Raw genomic sequence first — 21,459 nt, forward strand, 5'->3', positions numbered from 1 at the left:
TTTTTTCGGCCAAGTTTGCGTTTCTTATTGCCAAGTGTCTGGCGAGCATGCATGTGTTAGTCATGCACAATCTAAAGGCTTGTGGGTGCTGGTGTACGTTAATCAAACTGTTAACAACGAATCCCTTTGCTTGCAACCAGAGGAGTGCCACGTAAGTCACATATAGAAAAAGAAAACGAAAAAAGAGGAGTGCTACGTCAGAACTACCATGCACGCACTACAAGCAACGACCATTATTGCCAAAAACTTATTCTCGTTTTTCTCTATAATCATCTACAGTAATAAATAGAAGAAAAAAAAGAGAGGGGAAAAGAGGAAATACCAAACTAGTAGGAGTATATGGTTCAATGCACTCGTGCAACACAACAAAGATACCAGCCCTAGTCCCATGCATATATATATCAATATCGGCACATGAACGGTGGGAACGCGCTCCACGTGCCCGCGGCTGGTCGATACAGATGAACGCATCTTTATATACGTGGAAACAAGAAGATGCGTACGTACGTAGAACCGCATAGTCAATCGTGTCCCGCGCAGCTGGCCTTTCGTGCAGTCAAATGTAGCGTGCTGTCCCTTGGAGCTTATATAGAGTGCCATCTTCTTGCTCGATCGGCAGGACAAGAGCGGAGCCCGGACGTGCAGCAGAGCGCGGCCATGGGGGAGCAGTACACGCCCGCGGAGCAGGCGAGCCATGGCGGCGGCGGCGGGGTGCCGGAGCGGCGGTACCGCGGCGTGAGGCAGAGGCCGTGGGGCAAGTGGGCCGCGGAGATCCGCGACCCGCACAAGGCCGCCCGCGTCTGGCTCGGCACCTTCGAGACCGCCGAGGCCGCCGCGCGCGCCTACGACGAGGCCGCACTCCGCTTCCGCGGCAGCCGCGCCAAGCTCAACTTCCCGGAGGACGCGCGGCTCACCGCCCCGGCCACCACCGCCAGCGCGGCGCCGACGATGGCCTCTTCGGCGGCCCCCTACCCTGCCAGCGCCGTCTCCGACTACTTGCAATACCAGATGCTTCTGCGTGCGGGAGGCGGCGGGTTCACGCCCTACTACGGCGGCGGCGGCGGCGGCGGCATCAGCGGTTCCTCCTCGGGGTCCTACTCGTTCCCGGAGTCCTCCGTGACCGTGGCATCCGTGCCGTCCTCTGCTTCCTCTGGTTCAGGTTACGGCGACGCGGCGCAGTGGGCCTGGCCGGCGGAGACTGCGTGGACCTACCCGGCGACTACGGGTTCGTGGTCCGATTCCAGCCACAGCCAGTATCCGCCGCCACCCCAACAGTAGTTCTCCTCCAATAAAGAAATCGTTCTCGATAGTAGTCATTTCTTGTTTACTGTTCTCCTTCAAGAAAAAAGAGTTGCTGCAACACCGATGGTATTTGGTATGGTGCCGTCCAACATGCACTGCACGGCTGCCGCAAACCAGAGTACGTACGGCACGCCAGTCGCCAGAGCATTGTAAAATGTTCATCTTTCTTCTTTCGCTTTGTTCGCTTTGTTCATGTTGTTTTATTTGAAAAAACGAAACCGATGGAAGGTTTGGTTCTAGACCAACATCTCCTCGCGTTTTGTCGCTACAAACGCCTTTACCCTGTAATGTAATCATCAGACACATACCTTTTCAGAGAAAATGGAAGAAGGTTGGTCACGCTTGGAGCAAGCAGAAAATAAACCACGTTGTTGATCATATGGTTGGTGGGTCGATTTTTCCGCTTTGGATATCTGTGTCTACATTTAAGAAGTTGGAGATGTGTTGAATATATATTCCCTCCGAATCCGATGCAAAATATGTGTCCAAGTTTTGAATTAAGGTTAAGTTTAACTTTAATTCAAAATTGCGACGCTTATTATGAATCGCAGGAAGTACATTTGTGGTTTTTGGCTCTTTGGCATGAGACTATGAGTTGTGTTAGAGCATCTTCATTTTCAACAACTCCTCTTTCCTCAATAATTTTCAAGCATTGGGGGAACTTGGCCAAAAGAAAACTGCTCCCGCAACTCTCTTTTTCTCAACTAGTAAGTGCGTACGTGTAACACATGTCTTCATCGATATGCATAAGATCTGTAATTTGTATTTGTGAAAATTCTGAAGAAAAAATAGAAGACCATGAAAAGGTTGAAGTGCAACTACAATATGTAGTTTTAAAGCACACCACAAGCTCAACACATAAATTATGTACATGGTTCCAAAACATAACATCACATGAACATGAGTATAAGGAATAATTATGCACGCAAGGAATGTCTCAACTGATGTATACATTAACTAAAACATAGGAGACCTTGCAAATTTATGTTCAAATTTTATGGTAAAGGAACCAAGAGCGGAAACTGAAGTGCTACGATACAGCATTAGGAAAACTATATATATCTTTTGTCTAATATGCTTGAGAAATTTTCGCACAAAATAGGATGTATTGTTAAGATTGATTTCTTTAAACTTTGGTAAGTATATCAAATGCCGACATAAATTGAACACCAATAATCCCTTCATCTTTGAAGAAAAATAGCGCGCGGGGTGCGGTGTATATCAATTTTGAAAAACATTTTGATAGTACATATATAGGCAAAACATGAGCCCACCTCAGGGTAGTTGATCTCCTTGCTTCTTGTTAGCCACGTCAGGGTGTTGTAGGAATGGTCATTATAGGTGTAGTTGATCTCCTTGCTTCTTGTTTGCCACGTCAGGGTGTTTAGGAATGGTCATTGTAAGGCTGGTTGTAATGGGGAGTATCATATACTAGTATCATGTACATGATACTAATATATGATACTACACCCGTAATGCATAGTATCATAGGATAGATCATTTATTATCATGCATGACACATAGTAGCACAACATTTAATATGATACGGTATCATAATATGATACTCAACCATCTCTTTCTTCATTTAATTTTATGTCACCTCATCAAAATTGCTTAGTTGACATGCATGATACTAACTATGGTACTACCATTACGACCAGCCTAATGGGTCGTATCATATACTAGTATCATGCATATGATACTACTCTATGATACCACATCCGTAATGCATAGTATCATATGGTAGTATCATATGATAGTTCATTTATTTCCATGCAAGACACATAGTAGCACAACTTTTGATATGATACGGTATCATGATATGATACTCAATCCTCTTTTTCTTCATTTAATTCTATGTCATCTCATCAAAATTGCCTAGTTGGCACGCATGATACTACCTATGATACTCCCATTACGGGCAACCTTATAGATGTAGTTGTTCTCCTTGATGAACTAAACCTTGGCACCTGTGTCGCCGAATTGCTTCATCAAAAACAATTGTTCTTCTTAGATTACACCCTTAAAGTTAGCAGTGGCATGTCACGATTAATTCACATCCCGTTTTTTATATTTAATTTTATAAAAATATGTAATATTTAATTTCAAAAAATATATCTTTTCCAAAAGCATAACAACAAACAACACGGTTAGTGAGTCTCGGGTTATCATGGACGAAATATCTTCTTCAAACTTCTTGCAAGGCAACGTAAGTGTAATACTCATGGAAAAGCTTGGTTTGAGAGCTCAACTAATTGTATCTTTGATATAATGTGAAACATACAGATACAAAGGGCAAATTCATTTTGAGGTGAGCTCGACGGTTCAAATGCATTCTTTTAGCAAAGCTCGACGGTCCAAATGTAAACGGTACAACACGGATGATTTCGACAGTAAAAAATTATAACCTCTTTCCGCCGTCATCGATTTACCCAAACTGTGTAGCCGAATAGATAGCCGGCCCACCGGCCTCCTCGTCTTTCTTGCTCTCGAGTCCACAACAAATGTACACGGGTCCGATGAGAAAGGATATGACTATCACCACGTCCCAGAAAACCCTACACGCCATAACTATCGGGGCGCCCCACGAAAAAACCACGCCATCGAATACACCTGGCAATGGGCAGCCCGATCCAACCTGGTAAGAAAATCCTAGGCCGGGTCAGGCCTAATCGTTCCATCGGGTGGGGCTAGAGCCTGGACATCAAGCCCTATAGTCGGACTAGACCGGGCTCAAGCTTGAGCAAAACTACTTTTAACCGCAGTCGGCCCGTATCAAGCTTTTTCGGGCTTAGGCCTGGTTTTCAGCAGCAACTTTTTCTCGACCCGGCCCGAAGCCTGGCATATGGCCAGGTATACGTCACCGAGTTATAGCTGGCCAAACAGGCCGACCCGTGAGCCCGTCGGCACGGCCCGTCATGTGTGAGGCCTGACACGACTTAAACGGGCCGTGTCACGCACGCAATCCATCTCGGGCCGTGCCTGGGCCTAAAGGCTGGGCACGCGGGCTGGCACGACACGGTCCGTTTACATTTTTATTTACATATTTTTATATATACAACGTATAAAATAGCCCAATAGATTAAAATCGACCAAAAACTACGTGAAAGCAGCCTAAAATCCTGGGTGACGTGCCGACGCACCGGTCCACTTAGCTCATGTATCGTATTTGGACCGGAAGGCTGCACACGTGGGCCGGCACGGCCAGCTGATATTCGTGCCTTCGCTGGCCGTGCCGGGCCGGCCCGTTTGCGCAGGTATCACCGAGTCGGTCCCCGGCAACCGACCGCCCGCGCGACGGATTTGACCGTGACCCGCGCCGCCGCCCGCAACCCGCATCCTCCTCCTCCTCCCACAGCTGGGCCCACTTTATCTCCCGGGCCCAACTTCTCCCTCCTGAAACTCAGTGACAGGTAGACCCCACGGCACCGCCCAACCGCGCGGGCCCCACGCTACCGTGGGGCAGTTCGGTCACTCCACGACGCGTCCCCCCTCCGTACTCCGCCCGCCACCAACCGCCTCCTCCTCTTTCCGCTGCTGCCGTCACACTAGCTAACGAAACCATCGCGGCCTCCCCCCGTCCTCACCCAGCCTGCCTCGACTCCGGCCCCTCCGCCGCAACCTCCCGCCGCAATGCCGGAGGAGAAGGAGTACGTCGCCGTGCCCATGGGCCAGGCGCCGGAGCCCGCGGACCCCGAGGACCCCGTCAAGTCGCCGCCGCGCCCCACCTCGCCGGCCACCTCCACCCGCAAGGTACCGCGGATCGATCTATACCCTACTTCTTCTCCCTGTCGCCCTGCTGCTGCTGCTGCCCCCGCGACGCGATGCGGCGCGGCTTGTAGTTAAAACGTGAACCCTCGTGGTCTGCTTGCTCGGATCTGGCCGCCGCATCCGCTGCCGCCTTCTGATCGAATCCAAGGATTCTGCCATCTGGAACTAGTTTCCAGGGTTGACTCTGAGGGTTCGATTGGTTGAGTCGGCTCTTGTTACTTCGTCGTGCGTGTTGTCTACTATTGGTCAGAGATGTTTAGGCCGTTACAGTTTGAGAAATTGACTGCATCAGTGTCAGCCCTATACTCCTATTCGAGGTAGAGATAGTTGTGTTACTTCGGAGCTCCAGCCCGTGCGCACCAGATGCCTGTGTTCGACAAACCTGCTATTCATGATGCACGCCGCAATTTTAACCTGGCAAAACTGAATTTAATAAGTTTTAGACGGATCTCGCCTCATCTTGCATGTAAGGACCTCCTTTAACTTTGGCCAGTGCCATGTGCTTGGCATGATCTTGATTTTATGCATGCAGTAGGTGCATTTATTCTATTTTCTCATAAATAGCAAATGCATATGAGTAGTGGCCTTACAGGTTATAGTTTTGTTAGAGAATACGCAAATAACAATAGGAATTTGACAACTGCAATTAGTTAACTGCCCCATGCTGTTGGTCTTTGAAACCCCCAAACTTGTAATACTGGCACTAAAATTTGACAGCATCCTCTGGGCAATCGTGCTGCTTAAACATTTTGGCAGTCTGTGCATATTCTCCCATCTTGAAGTGTCATTTAGTAAACCATCGGTTCTTAGGTACCAGAGTAGAAAGATTGTTCAAGCAAACTAGACAGCACTCAAACCCTGTATAGTCACGTTACATTCTTGTTCTATTTTCTCATTTGACCTGAACAAGTTGTACTTCTCTGCATGCTATGCTATATTTTTTTAAACTAGTTATTTCATACTTAACCTGCTACACTTCAATAGGCATGCTTCGCCGTCCTTCAAAGCTGGGTGTCAAGAAAGTTTATGACTGGATGGTATGCTTTGCACGAACTGATTCATAGAAGTTGCAAAGCCTGTAAATTAGCCTTGCCTAATATTCTCTTTTTTGTTTGCAGTGTGGTTATTTTCCCAATGGCTGTGACATTCTTCATCACTTTGTGGTTTATTCGATTCTTCGACGGTTTTTTCAGTCCACTCTATGCAAAGCTTGGATTCGACGTATTTGGTAATTGTTCCACAGATACTTCTGTCTAGCCACTTGTTGGTCATGGTAAAATTGCAGTATTAGAGAACAGCAATACATATTTACTCCTTGCTTGTATGCCATATAGTGGTATAGACTTAGGTAGACTTTTTTTTTTCTACATTGGCTCCTTGCTTGTCTTTTATCTAGATTTAATCTCCAAAAGGATCTAACACATGTGAATTTGAGTTAAGAGAAATATGTGTTTGTTTTTGTGGGACTGCTAAGATTAGTTAGTTTATATACCGCTCTTTTTCTTGTAAGATAGAAAGATTGGTGCCGAGCGCTTGATAATGCCAGTAACTGAGATCCTCTGAAATCATTTGGTGCATGAGGAAGAAGCAGCCTCAGGCTATTAAAACAAACTGTCATTACTTGATTCTACCGACAAATATTCATGATTTGCTTCAATACTGAGTAATATATTTTTTCTTGATTTCAGGCCTTGGGTTTGTGACATCTCTTGTATTCATATTTATTGTTGGAATATTCGTGTCATCATGGGTGGGCTCAACTGTCTTCTGGGTTGGAGAATGGTTTATAAAGAAAATGCCATTTGTAAGGCACATATATTCTGCATCAAAGCAAGTTAGCACTGCTGTTTCACCAGGTAATTTATGATCACCTGAAGTGCTCCAGAATATCTGACAACTATGTTTGTTCCTTTTCTTAATTTTTTACCATTTATGGTTTTCATTGTTAGTGCATAATTGTTCCTTGAAAAATTGTGTTAGTGCATGACTTCTATATACAGATCCATAAATACTTAATCGGGTAAAACATTATATAAGTACCAGTACTTCGCAAAGAAACACCTTTATGGCCACTAGTTTTTTTTATTTTCAAAATACATGAGCTTATGAAGTTAGTAGGAAAATCCACATGAAGACCATATGGATCATGCGACAACAGCACGTTTCTATGCACCACATTTGTGTTTCCATAGTCATCGACAAACTGGTGGCATTGAAATATTTATGTTCCAACTTCCTTGTAGCCCCTTCTGTCCAACAAGAAACATATTCTTATAATGTATTTTATTCATTTGACAGATCAAAATACAACAGCATTTAAAGAAGTGGCAATAATTAGCCATCCCCGTGCTGGTGAATACGCATTTGGATTTATAACATCGAGCATGATTCTTCAGGTACTTGTTTATTCTACATGGCATCAACCGCATTTGAATGCTTCATTCTAGATGATTTACTCATTAATATGCTAATATACACTCCCTCCTTACGGAATTAGTTGACGCTCATATGGATGTATCTAGACGTATTTCAGTGTTAGATAATCCGTCTGAGCGACAACTAATTCCGGACGGAGGAAGTATTCGATAATTTTCAATTTTTCATAAGCAACAAAGATTCATACCATACTTGTGTGTGCTCTCTTTCTCTGTGTTGCCTCATTCTGTCGTTCATGAAATAGTTCACTTTCAGGAAAATGTCACCAATTAGTTGCGATTTATTATATCTAATCCCTTTAAAATCTCGAGAGTGTAAAGATTCACCAGAAATAGTTGAAGATTAGGCCTCATGTAGCCTGGCTGGGCTTATCTTTATTCAGCTTATTGAGATTCGCCTATAATCTACAGCCTCTCGTACATAAATTTGTTGTGTAAGCCCTGGAAAGGTCAGCTAGAGCTGCTTCAGGTTTATGGGGGGGCTTTACACATTAGTCACAGGGCCAAATACTGACTCACTTGGCTTTGTCTCAAAGATTATTTGCTGGTAAGTTTGCATAATGCCAAATAAGAACAAAACTAAACATGTCCAATCAATCACGGGACGCGCGAAAACCTACGGAACTTCAGGTCTTGACTTCTAACAAAATGGTGTAGAATTGTTTATCAAGTTACATTAAGGACAACTGTTACAGAGAATCAAGGGACCTCGGTTCTTGTGTTGTCCAGAATCAACACTGACAGAAGCAATGAATTATGTGATACCTAATTGTCTAAGTCCACATGCTTATCATGTTAACGGTGCATTGATATATTTGTTTTTGTTGGGTTATGAGGTGATCGTCTATCATTTCATTGCAGACTGACAAAGGTGATGAAGAACTGTGTAGTGTCTATGTGCCAACCAATCATCTATATATTGGTGATATCTTTTTGGTGAACTCTGCAGAAATTATAAGGCCCAACCTGTCCATTCGAGAAGGGATAGGTTTGTTATTTTGATGATCCCCTTTTAAGCTCCTTATCATTTCCACTATTCTGTTGAAAAGAGAATTATTTGATGTCTGCTATAGCAACTCGTTTAAATGCTGAAGCCCATCAGCGTTTCCAAATACTATATGTTGCTCTTGTTAAGTACCCTACTAGAATTCACTCAGATGTTATATTATCCTCTTGCTGGCAGTTTTGTAATAACATCCCAATATAACATAAGCTTACTTTGAGGGCATGCCTCTTTTTGCATCCGTTAAGTTTGATAGTCCTTTTAATACTAACATTATCAGTATTATATCCCCTGAATTTCTAATCTTATGCTTCTGCTATTGTGCTCTCTACAGAAATAATTGTTTCTGGAGGAATGACCATGCCGCAGGTGATAACAGCTCTAGGACCCGCGCCAGATAAGAACCAGGGTACCCGTTTAAACAGAATGATGACCGTGTGAGGCTTAAAATATCGTCGGAAAACTTCCCCTTTGGGGATGATGATGCAACATGTGATGTACAATTTGTAGATTAGATGCTGGAACACAAGCAAGGACTGTATATTAGGCGGGTCGGAAATCAAAGTGGGGAGTGTTGATGATAGTCGTGCGCCACACCACACCAACGTTAGACGACTTAGTGGGATTACTGAAAATGATTTGTGACTTTGTGTGTGCTCACAGAAGGAGTGTTCGGTTACTTGAGTTAGATCATTACAATGTAACTTCAACTTACACAGGTTAACCTTTTTTATGCTATTGCATTGTTCAGTGTGTGTGGGCGATCTGTGGGGTGTGTTGGTTAAGTGACCAATTTTGTGGCATGGTTTTATTGAGGCATTATAGGGGCATGGTCGGCATTCCATATTCTGGCTGAAACCATGTATATACTCCCTCTGTTCCTAAATAATTGTAGTTGGAAAGAACTAGTCTAGTTTTTCCAACTACAATTAGTTAGAAACGGAGGGAGTATACTCTACAACACACGGTAGTTTTGGTAAATGGGCGCGGGTGGAGCCCGCCCGCCCTACGCTTGGTTGAGCGCAAACAGTAGCATCTGGGCATCAGTGATCCTACTTGAACGCCTAAGCTTCCTCCGCTGCTCAGGTTTTGTCGTAGGCCGGCGCAGGCAACTGCTCCCACCCGCAATGGTGCACAAGCTCCAACGCGTTCCACTTTGTTGGCGTACAAGACCAGTAGTGGTGTGTCGCTAAACACACGGCATGCAGAACCCCTGTCGAGTGATGCTGCAACGGCGAGCGCCGCTCCCAGTCCCAGCCATCGACGGCGGTGCAAATGAGCTGCGACTGGTGTGTGCAAACGCTGCAACCAGCACACGGGCAGCACGAAAAGCGGCGACCGGTGCGTGCAACCAAGCGGATGTTTGCGCTGGAATCGGCTACACCAGAAGCTACTACGGCGGTTTCGGAAAGCTGCTGCAAGGGTGGATGGGTTGCTAGGACATAGAGCTGGGTTAAAGAAGCTGGAACCTGCATTAACAGAGCTGCCGTTGCTAGAACCTGTAGTCATTTCGCTCTTTTCTCAAATCGTGCACGATGATGGCCGCGGCCATCCATGGTGAAATCTGTATCGGCGGGAAAGCTGTGACCTGGCCAAGAAAAAAAGCTGAGGAGCAGGACACACACAGCCGGGGAGGAGGAGCAGGACAGACGCGGTAGGGAGGGACGACGCAACATCACGCAGTGAAATCCTCTTCAAACGCGCTCTTCTTTCTCTCCAGAATTCATACTCGCACTGTGCAGCATGCAGTGAAATCCTCTGATCACCTTATAAACCAACAAGGGGAAAAGAGCAACAGTCTGGGAGAAGAGCACAGATGAATTCACATCCGAAAGTTCACTCAAATCTTCCTATAAAAAGCAAAGCATGGGCCGATTATCAGCCAAACAAGCTAATCCCTGGAAGAAGGAAGAGAGAGAGAGGGGGGGGGGGCTATCTTCCTGTAAGAAGGGGAGAGGGGAGTATGTTCTTTTCAACTATTGCCTACAGGCTCTGCATCTGGGAAAACGAAATCCGGATTGTGTTCCCTTCCAGCGCGCTGGCGTGCTTCGACACGAGAGCCTCAGTCGCCTCCTCCTCGCTCGCAAACAGGACGAGGGCCTGCCTCTTGCCCTTCACCTCGAACAGCTTCGTGCCGATGACGGAGCCGTGCTCAGACAGGTGGGCGACGAGCGCATCCTCCGAGACGTCTTGCGGGAGGGCAGAGACGTGGATCATCTTGGTTGGCGCACAGCAGTGCCGGTAGTTCTTCACCACGTTGGTGTTGAACCGGTTAAGGCCTGAGTTGATGTAGTCATTAGCGTCAGGGGCAGGGGTTATACTTGGGTACTTTGAGTAGTTCACATCCAACTTGTTTCCAAATAGCATGGCCCCCTGCAGGCAAGAAATAGAGAAGTGCCATCCCAAAAGTTATGGTACCAATTATACATGTGAATGACCAAAGAAAAAGATACTACTCCCTCTGTTCCAAAATACTTGTTGGGGGAGTATTGGACTAGTTCTCTCCAACAACAAGTATTGTGGTACAGAGGAAGTACATTCCAAACAGAACAGAAAATAAACTTGATACATTAGATGCTAGAGAAAATTCACGTACCTTTAGATAATGCACCGCTAGCTCAGCCTGAAACCCATCAGCCATTTCTACAAGGGCAAGATCTGGTTTGTTGTGCAGCACCTTGATTCGTACTATGTTTCCATATAAAGAAAATAGATTGAAAAGCTTATCCCCATCGGTTTTCTGCAGCAATAGACAGATATTTGAAACAGTAGTCAAAATATTAAGAGTGTGAAAGGAGAATCTTCCAAGGTTCAAAACAGAACAGGTGAAAGCTTACATCAGTGTTCAAATTACTGACTATCAGTGTGCACCGTTCATTGGTACCGGTCACTCCAGTCGGTAAAGTTCCACCAAATGCAGCTGCAATGGTTGCCGCTCTTCCCATCTGTTATGCACCAAATAGCAATGCTTTCGCATGAGAACTCACAGGAGTATTTAAACAAGATGCAAACATAGTAAACATGTGCATCCAGCTAATTTATTTCTGCAAATTGAACAAAGGAAAACAACACTGGAGCAACACCGTTCAAAGGAATCAAGACACCAACCTGAGAATACGGACCTGTACATATGAAAGGAAACTAAATCAGATATTCTTCATTATCAACAATGATTAAAATTGAATGAAGTATGCTACCTCCAGGTTGTTGGAAGGAAAAGAGACCCCCAGGATCTGGAAAAACTTGCTGCTCCAACCAATCAAAGCATATAGAAGTTAGCTTCAGAGCGTAAACTGATGCATGTAACAAGTGAGATGGCAACATAAAGAGAATCACCCAACCTGAGAGGGCCTTGGGCGTTGTTCTGTAGGCAATGATGGATTCGTGAAATCCCTGGAGAAAAAAAGAGATTCACCACGGGTGACTTCCATGTTAAATGATGCTACACAGTAACGCCCATGAATTGCATAAGTACATAGCTTGTAGAGATAAGAACTGATAAATTGACTTACCTAGTTCTATCATTGTTGAAATGGACTTGCAGTTCACTGAGGCTGGATATTCACACAAAGTAAGAAAAACAATTAGATACAACAATTGAGAAAAAAATAAATTTCAGCAAGGATTAATGACAGCTAATACTTGGAATATTGGATGTCTAGCTGGCAGCAACCATCATATATGTTCCTTCCCTGTGAAAGTTTGGTTTGTAAGATTAAAATTATGAGAATCATATGTAGATTCTAGGACACTAATGGAGCCACGAAGTAATTACATGCAAAACACCCAATGCTTCCACAGCTTCGTGACGTGATTGATACTGGATGAGGGCTTGAAAACCTGCAGCAATTAAACAAAATCTATTGAATCATCTCCTTCAGATGGTAAAGATAACCGACTGTCTGTTCCAGTGGAAGGAGCGGCAGAAGCACTAGACTTTATCGAGGGACAAAAAGGAGTAAGCTTGAATCCACTGTTTCTGTACAGGTACAAGTCTATAGTAACATATGCCCCTATAATTCAGATTTCTGTACACATGCTACAGACACTTGTTGATAGATCAACATTATATTTCAGGCGCAAAATGGGAAGTGAATCAGAGCATTTATATGAAGTTTATGTATAGGAGTGTGAGGGAGAAAGAGATGTAGAGTCTGACCAGCTGACTTCTGAAATGTGACAATCTTCTCCACAAATCCATATGCTTTGAAAACTTGATGCAGAACCTCCACCGTTATAGGATAGAGCATGTGGTGGACAGTAGCTAAAAGGATACGGTTGGGTTCTGATTCCTGAGGGCCAGCAGCAAACGAGCACCGAGACAGAAGAGTGGGAGAAAGAAAAGAATAAATAGAGAGGAATAGATAGGTATATCTAGTTGGAAAAATAAGAGGCAGTAGATATAACATGCAATTTAACTCAGCTATCTAAAATAAGTGATGAGAATATACTAAACATAGCTACCCGTCCTTCAAATTTTGATATATCAAGTACTTCGATAGTTGATGGCGTCGACTGTAATTCAAATTTCTATTTTTAGCATAATCGCACTACCATATTTCCTAGATGTAGATTCCATTTTAGTACGATACCACTATCATATCCCAAACTTATCGCCTCGTAGGCACCTTTTCAAATGTAGTCCGACAGCAAACCATTTCATGCCACTGAGGGAACTACATAGCACGTCAAAATGTGTAACTGAGGTAAGCACTATGCACGTTTAGCATCCACAAACAAGTCAAAAGTAGTGTTCAATGACTTAAGAACATGTGCCATTATTTTGAATATCATCCACAACCTGGACTTGCAGAATCTAAAACATCTTATATTCATATACAGAGGGAGCAGTAAGAGTATCATGCAGCTGATTGTCCAACACGAGGCTATAAAAAACACCAAGGATCGAGATTTTATAGTTCACTAATGATACAGACAACTCCAGATAACTCTGGGAAGCTTATAAAACAAATCTCAAAAGTTCAGGGTAGGCAAATATACCTGATCAGAATTCCGGGCATGAGAGCTCTGGTCAGTGGTAAGTTCTTGGTGGGATGAAAACTGCATGTAAACATTCCGTCCCCTAAAATGACATAAAAGGGTGCACAGGTGTGCGAAAAGGAATGAGAACATACCAAACAAGATATCAAAGTTAATGAGTATTAGGTAAAAAATAATGTAACACACAAGCGCACTAAGTTTATTTGTTGACATATACTGCAGAAGGTGCAGACCATATAATTCAGCATGCATTATTCAGAACGAGCCATAACTCCAGCAGCTAGCATTACAAAAACTAAGTACAACTGCAAAGGCGTGTAGCAGGAACCATATGTAAAAATACTACTGGGCTCTTGGCACCCGAAAACCAACACAACCAAGAACCGCATCACCTTACGCTAGGTTGGACGCCGCTGTAGTATTGCAGCGCGCTCACGGAAGAATTAATGTCTTGCATCTGGAGAAGGGCCTACACACACCGCAATGCTTACAGTATAAGTGTATAACACCAGGACTGTTTGATTGCTTAATAAAAATAAAAATAAACACCGGACAGTAAGGAAGAAAAGAACCCACCTGATTCTTGCCACGGAGCATGACGAGCTTGGATATCGCGCCGAACGGCTGCAACAGCTGAAGCAGATCGGCCTGCAAGATAAGGAGACGCACACGCTGAGCGCATATAGCCAGTAAAGGCGAAATTTTTATTCAGGGAAGCCACTCCCCCGATTACTAGAAACAAAAATCGCGCCGGGCGGAACAGATAATCGACGAGGAGAAGGCGCGGGATTTCCGTCTCTTCTCACCTCGGAGATCTCGTGCCCGACGTTCCGGATGTGGATCACCTTGGACGGCTCCGCCATCCTGCCGCCGCTGAAACAGGGGCAGCAGACACACTGGTCACCACGGAATTCCTTACGCCACGCTCGGGCAAACGGAGAGGGGGGAAGAGGTCGACGGGAGGAGATCTAGAGCCGACGGTCCAATCTCGAGGCGAGAAGCATTACCTTGATGGAGGGTTTAAGCGGGAGGGAGATCTAGGGTTTTGCCCGCGGCTATCGCCGACGGAGGGGGGTTGAAGCCGATGGAGGGTTCTGTTTTGGGTTCGGCCGGGAAAAGATGGTAACGCCTCCGTGGGGGGAGCAGACCCGTGTTTGGATCGACAATGGTCGCGGGCGGCAGGTCATTCAGCCGCATCAGACACCTGGGTTTTCCCAGCTCGCCCAGCCGTCGATTTCGACCCACTATCGACACAAATTGATCCACTTTCAATGCAAAATATTTTATATTAAACGTGCTTGACATAAACTAAACAGATAATTTGTTTTTTATTATATACTTCATCACAGAAATCAATTACAAATTTAAAAATAATTCAACAAATTAATACAAATCAAATTAGTTTAACAAATAAAAACTCACAATTCATCACACATCCCATATGTGCTCCACCAAATCGTCATGCGGTTGTAGATGCATCCGTGGGTCTTGGATCTCCTGTTGCATATTGAGGAAGGCGGTCCAGGTTGTAGGTAGCTGGTGATCAACTTGGGTAAGAGAACCCTGCGTGTAATATGGTTCAATGTCAAACATTGGCTCTTCATGCTCGCTTTGAGTGATCATGTTGTGCCAGCTAACACAGCAAGTCATGACTTGCCATATTTGATTTTTCGACCAGGTCTGAGCGGGATACCACACAACAGCAAATCATTTTAAACTAATTAGGCCAACAATTCGTGTTAATTTCTATTCATACGTGGTGTTGTGTATAGGGGCTCCAAGAAAGAAGGATGCATGTGCACCTGCTTCAAAGCTGAGTATCCATGAGTGTTACGGTGTAAGTCCGTCTTCCAAATTATAACGAGGATCATGTAACTGTATGTGAAATGCAATGACTTACAATACTATCTTATGTACTAACTTGGCAAGCGGTTGCAAACCAAAATACACATCTGATTTACGTTATTCATCTTATTTGGACGTGAATAACTGTCTTTCAGAATTGTGTACATTAACTATTGTCATTCCTGGCTAGCAACTTTTAGTTCACATAGAAAAAATATTTTATGACACTACATGATCCAGGAAAACGGTTGGGACAAACTGGAAATGGATGCGGACAACGTGTTTCTCTCTCACATAAGGGATAAGGTGGAGGCTCAATGACAAAGCCTCACCGGTTACTGGCCGCTAGCGTGAGCTGTGATGCACTAGGAGGCGAGAGCCTCATGAGCGGTTGAAACGCCGCATAATGCAACCCTACAAATCATATAAGTTTGTGGATTGTGTTTTTTGTTGTCTACCGTCGTGGATAGTGTGAAAAACGGTAGAATATAAAGAGCGATATTGTGAAAGCGAGCCAAACATTTAAATAGACTCTGAATTGTTAGCTACTTGCCGATCGAAAGCTATCATTGATAAGGCATTCAATTGGGGGCTCGCTGTAGGTATAGAATTTAAACTGGAACTTAGTTGGGACAAAATAGCAATTGGTGCGGACAACGAGTTCCTCTCAGCTGCTCTAGGCCATAAATTGTAGAAATTCATTAAAACCAGTGTTAAGCATTAACTGAGATTATTCACATAATTTTACTACAGTGAATGTATAGATTAGTTGGTGCTCACACAAGAAGAACAAGAAAAACATCCCATGCTCATGTTATCTATTTCTTTTGCATTATAATTATTTTTTTCCTTTTTCTGATATTATGGTTCTTCAGTTTTAGCTCCTACCATGAGTTGCCTTAAAGCATCAATCTTTAGCTGAAAGATCTGTTGATGTTTGCAAATCAAGATTAATTTATGAACAGAATATATATATATATATATATATATATATATATATATATATATATATATATATATATATATATATATATATATATATATATATATATATATATATATATATATATATAATGAAAGGTATAGTTCAAGATTGCACCTAAAGCTCACTTGTGCATGTATCATTTAAAGAAGGTTAGAGAGCACCCTATCATTTGACTGCACAATTGTAAGCTGTTTTATTTACACGAACATGGTGTTGGATAATTTAAATATATTAAAATAATAATTAGAAGGCATGTACTTGCAGTTTGTGAAACTTTTATTGGTGAGCACCAGGAGTTTGTGAAACTTATTGGTGCGCATGCATAGACTCCCAGAAGGTTGTAGAAGAAGTTAAATGACAATTACGAAGTTTGATAGACAATGGCTTGTGAGGAACCATTTCTTCTACAACGAGTTTAGCATAAATATTTCTTTGCAGTGCTTATTTTTCTGCAAACTATTTTGATAGATAGTTTTAGACATATTATGTATTGATAACTTGTGATCCCATTCTCATTTGAAATTATACTGTAATACTAATATAATTAAGAAAAATCAAACAGTTGTATATTTTGGCTGGCTTTCATGGGTCGAAACCAGCCTGAAGAGTTTGCTCACATCTGAAATTTATTTACAAGACATTATAATTGTTTGGGCACTATGCATTGGGGAAGTGTGCATTTCGATAAGAGATTATATAATTGATGCAAAGATGTGTGATATTTGTTTTAGAAAGAATGTTTATTTATGAAGAGTGATGTTTCTACACGAGTCAAAATTTAGGTATTATGCACTTCGTGCTAAAGTTCAAAAAATCAAGAAATTTATGCTATAGTTGGCTACAATTTATTAGGTTTCATATAAGACGCGTGTTAATAAGACGTGTGTTGCACGTACACTTTACTAGTGGAGATCTAACGGCGCAGAGCATTGCCCTATATGAAGGGCAATTTTGTTCTCTTTGGACAAAAAAAGGATGATATATGAAGGGGGAAAAAGTCTCTTTGAAAAAAGAAATCAAGTGCACCAGCCGGGAATCGAGTTAATAAGACGTGTATTGCACGTACACTTTGCCCTATATGAAGGGTAATTTTGTTCTCTTTGGACAAAAAAAGGATGATATATGAAGGGGGAAAAAGTCTCTTTGGAAAAAGAAATGAAATGCACCAGCCGGGAATCGAGTTAATAAGACGTGTATTGCACGTACACTTTGCCCCATATGAAGGGTAATTTTGTTCTCTTTGGACAAAAAAAGGATGATATATGAAGGGGAAAAAGTCTCTTTGGAAAAAGAAATGAAATGCACCAGCCGGGAATCGAACCCGGGTCTGTACCGTGGCAGGGTACTATTCTACCACTAGACCACTGGTGCCTTTGTTTTTATTATTTATTTATAATCCTAAAAACACATAAAGATGATTCTGCACATGGAAGATGTCCATGCTGTTTCGTTGTTCATCTACTGAATTTGTTCGGTTGTACTAGTAGCTCTAAGACGCGTACGAGGCGAGGAACACAAACGCATGTGTGTGACAAACAAAGTAGTAATGGTTGAACCGTCAGGTTTTTTTTTTCTTTGACCAGAACCGTCAGGTTCTATGTGCACGGAAGACCGAGGAAGTGTGAAATTGATACATCAGCAGCTAGTTAATTAGTACCGTCTCCTGAACAAATAAATAAAAAAAACTAAAAATCTGGCACGTCCGATTTTTAGACTTGCCGGGCAAACGTGTCTGGAGGCAAAATTTTGTGTTTTGATCTTTTTTAAAAGTTGATCCAGAACTGACCTTAATTTATAAAAATGTTTGGAATCTAACATTTTCTTACCGTCGGGTCTTTGACGGTAGGGTATAACAACCTATTGTCGAGGTTCGTAACGGTAGGAAACTTATCCATATTATTGCCAAACATGCTGGCGGTAGCGCACCCTATCATCAAGGTGTCCGACGGTAGGTGCGAACACGCATTGTATCCGATACTTAAAAAAATTATGGTAAGGCATGCAACCCTACCGTCAAGGTCTTTGGTGGTAAGCTGTTATACCCTACCGCCATGGACTTTGACGATAGAAAAAGATCAAATATTGATTTTTTTACAAATTAGGATAGATCTGCATCAACTTACATAAAAGGGTAAAAACACGAAATTTAGCCTCCTTGGACCATTGAATGAAGCGCATAAATCTTGAAGTGGGAGAGAAAAAGACACATAGACACCACTCACGCCCACATAAAGCACGTGTGGCCGCACAACCACCTCCACCCCGCTCGCTTGCGCTTGTTTGCTAGTCGCCGTGTCGTGGCTAGATGGCAAGGCCGTCTCACCCTGTAATGCCCCAAGTGTAGAACCTACCCTTTTTGGACTTACTTCATGTGGACCACCTTGTCAGAGGTTATGATGTTTAAGTTGATACCATGATTTCATGTGTGTTCCTTTTATTTCCTTCTCATGCATGCATGCAAAGCATATCATTGCATGCCCTTACCTTGAGTTGTTGCACTATGATTTCTTGTGGTGTTAGTAATATATGTAGGTGGTGATCTTGTGGTTAGCTACCTTGTGATTTCATGTGTGATGATGGTGTGTGGAGTGTAGGAGTGGTTGCTTGGGATTATCAAAGCTCATTGCAAAGTTCAAACCCTTTTCCTCTCCTATTTTCTCATGTTCAAATCCCATCTTCACAAGAGATGTTTTAAATTGTCTTGTATTTAGAGGTTATTATGGGGATGATGATGTGATGATGTGGAGTTTTATTTTGGCCTTGAGTGTGTATATAAATCACAAAATAGTGTAATTAATTGTTGTTTTGTATTTATTTAAATGCCCCATAAAATTCCTTTTGCATTTTATTTTAAAAGCTTAGGTATTTTTAGGCCCAGGGACATTTTTGTTTGTTTTTATATTCAGCAGTAGTCCTGAGGGTTTCTTTTCTTTCTCTGTTTTTTTACCTAAATAGAATAAACTCCAGGTTGGGTTTCTTCTTTTCCTTCTCTGGTGGGCTCACTCCCACCCAGGGAGGCCCAGTATTTCCTCCCTGGCCCTTACCTCTTCGCGCAGGAGCACAACCCGCGGCCTCCCTCCTCCACCTGCAAACGCCGTCCCCCTCGCTGCACCTTTCTGTCAAAACGAGAGAGAGAGGAAGTTGACGCCGTGCACAGACGTCGAGGTCCCCTCCCCATATAAGCTGGGCGTCCGAGCCTTCCCCTCGGCCTAGGGTTCCTCTCCTTCCCTATCCCGCCGCCGCCACCTCTCTTCTCCCCCTCCATCTCTCTTCTCCCTCCTTTCATGGTAAGTTCTGTAGGGTAGCAGAGAGAACAGAGGGCTCCACGCCGCGTCTACCCCTGCGTGCACCGTCGAGCGGCAAGGCCGCCATGTTCGAGGGCTCGGGGTGGTTCCCCGCGACCCATTCCCGGCACTAGAAGCCCCGGGGAGCGACTCCACCGACGAGCTCGACCTCGTCAACGGCGCGAACCTGGTGTTCTGCCTCCTCTACCTCGGTCTACGGCAGGATCTACCTCGGCACGCCTTCTTCCCCTCCGGTCCGGCTTCCTCCCCGTCAGATCGCGACCCCCCCTCCCTTCCCAAGGTGAGGCTGCACCTCCCCCTTCCTTCCTCCTCCGTAGCCCAGCTCGGATCTGGCCTGTGGCGCGTGTGTGCTCTCTGTTCGAGCAGCAGTAGTAGCAGGTGGCTGTGGTAGTGGTAGGATCTGCATGAGGTAGTGCATGTGGGTGTGTTGCGTAGAGGGGGGCTTCCTCCCCCCTCGTGCTGGCAGCGCCGCGGCCAGGTAAGTTTTCCCCGTCTACATTGGGCTGTGGTAGTTTGATCTGCGTTGCCTGCTGTGTCTCCGGCGAGTAGAGTAGTTCAGAGTACCAGATAAGCACGGGAGAGACCCTTCATCTATTTTCTTACGCGTATTAGTTCAGTAGCCTTTCGTAGCGCAGTGGTAGAGAGCCCCTTGATTTACCAAGAGGTGCAGGGATCGAGTCCCAAGTGGTGCACCTCCTTCCTTTTTGGGTTTTCTTTCTCTGGTTGATAGCAGTAGCAGCAGCAGGGAGGGGTTAACCTGCTCTGTTCCTCTCTCTTTGTCAAAACAATGCCAGCAGAAGAGTGGTAGAATGCAGGTTGTTGCACCAGAGGGTGCTGGGTTCGATTCCCACCAACACCCTGATGCATATTTCTTTCTTTTTGCTGTCCTTTTATTTTTGTTCTTCCTCTTTCTTATGCATAGACAGCAAGGTGTCCTATGTATTTTTTTTCCCTGCTAGTGTAGGTGGGTGCAGAGGGTATTGTGTGCGTGTTTGCACACACTAGTATAGTGTTAGTTGGTGTTGGTGGCTTAAGTGATATATGTGTGCATGTGGTCTTGTTAGTTTATGTTGATGGTGTGATTGCAAATAGGCAGGGCTGCATAGGGGCATATTTCTTTCTTTTTGTTGTCCTTTTATTTTTGTTCTTCCTCTTTCTTATGCATAGACAGCAAGGTGTCCTATGTATTTTTTTCCCTGCTAGTGTAGGTGGGTGCAGAGGGTATTGTGTGCGTGTTTGCACACACTAGTATAGTGTTAGTTGGTGTTGGTGGCTTAAGTGATATATGTGTGCATGTGGTCTTGTTAGTTTATGTTGATGGTGTGATTGCAAATAGGCAGGGCTGCATAGGGGTTGTAAGTGTAGTTGATAGTGTAGGCATGGAGATGTGTTTGTTGGGAGTCCACACCACTTGTGGTTCCTACTAAAGATGCTTGAGAGGTGATGCTATCAAGTTACTTGCTTAGTAGTTATCCCCCTCATGTTGTTCTTGGTTTTAGGAGTTGGTGTTGTGGTGAATGATGTGGAGTATGTGTGTGTGTGTGTGTGGAACTCCCCCACCTTTGCAAAATTATGCACCTTCACATGTCTATATGTGAGAGGGCATGGTGTTTGTGTGTGGGGATAGTTTGGTAGATGTGTTGGTGTTGTTGATGTGCATGACACAAACATGGGGTTCAAACCCCCATGTCACTTTGTCATTGTGCACATGAACCCAACCTTTGTAGTTGTTGTCCTAGTAGGGTACTTTATGGAGTTGCATATTCAGATTTGTTGCAAGTTTGAGCCTTGATTGCATGGAATAGGTGGAGC

The 21,459-nt window shown here is 43.9% G+C and overlaps 3 protein-coding genes and 1 non-coding gene across 5 annotated transcripts; 2 read left to right on the forward strand and 2 right to left on the reverse strand.

Annotated features, from left to right (window-relative positions):
• The first annotated feature begins 440 nt into the window (after window positions 1–440).
• Window positions 441–1,680, forward strand: LOC123415708 (ethylene-responsive transcription factor ERF110-like). Its single transcript, XM_045106751.1, has one exon. The coding sequence runs from the start codon at window positions 496–498 to the stop codon at window positions 1,276–1,278; it is 783 nt and encodes a 260-aa protein (XP_044962686.1). The 5' UTR covers window positions 441–495; the 3' UTR covers window positions 1,279–1,680.
• Window positions 1,681–4,817: 3,137 nt separating this feature from the next.
• On the forward strand, window positions 4,818–9,261 carry LOC123446602 (protein LIKE COV 2-like). 2 transcript variants are annotated; one of them, XM_045123186.1, is made up of 7 exons: window positions 4,818–5,055; window positions 6,058–6,110; window positions 6,192–6,301; window positions 6,762–6,929; window positions 7,372–7,469; window positions 8,370–8,496; window positions 8,846–9,261. In XM_045123186.1, the coding sequence occupies exons 1-7, from the start codon at window positions 4,936–4,938 to the stop codon at window positions 8,950–8,952; spliced, it is 783 nt and encodes a 260-aa protein (XP_044979121.1). In that variant the 5' UTR covers window positions 4,818–4,935; the 3' UTR covers window positions 8,953–9,261. The 2 variants fall into 2 exon arrangements, with proteins under 2 accessions (XP_044979121.1, XP_044979115.1); XM_045123180.1 differs by having other exon boundaries at window positions 4,825–5,055; window positions 6,058–6,301.
• Window positions 9,262–10,255: 994 nt separating this feature from the next.
• LOC123446620 (polypyrimidine tract-binding protein homolog 3-like) lies at window positions 10,256–14,658 on the reverse strand. The gene is made up of 15 exons (XM_045123195.1): window positions 14,520–14,658; window positions 14,319–14,385; window positions 14,089–14,160; window positions 13,905–13,981; window positions 13,513–13,594; window positions 12,671–12,803; window positions 12,287–12,351; window positions 12,154–12,203; window positions 12,024–12,065; window positions 11,853–11,904; window positions 11,709–11,757; window positions 11,620–11,633; window positions 11,349–11,456; window positions 11,108–11,251; window positions 10,256–10,884 (listed from the first exon to the last, which is right to left on the reverse strand). The coding sequence occupies exons 2-15, from the start codon at window positions 14,373–14,375 to the stop codon at window positions 10,495–10,497; spliced, it is 1,335 nt and encodes a 444-aa protein (XP_044979130.1). The 5' UTR covers window positions 14,376–14,385; window positions 14,520–14,658; the 3' UTR covers window positions 10,256–10,494.
• A 2,984-nt stretch (window positions 14,659–17,642) lies between these two features.
• On the reverse strand, window positions 17,643–17,713 carry TRNAG-GCC. Its single transcript has one exon. It is a non-coding gene; the product is annotated as a tRNA-Gly (tRNA).
• Window positions 17,714–21,459: the final 3,746 nt, after the last annotated feature.

Source organism: Hordeum vulgare, chromosome 1H (genome assembly GCF_904849725.1).
Source record: "Hordeum vulgare subsp. vulgare chromosome 1H, MorexV3_pseudomolecules_assembly, whole genome shotgun sequence".
Taxonomy (NCBI): domain Eukaryota; kingdom Viridiplantae; phylum Streptophyta; class Magnoliopsida; order Poales; family Poaceae; genus Hordeum; species Hordeum vulgare.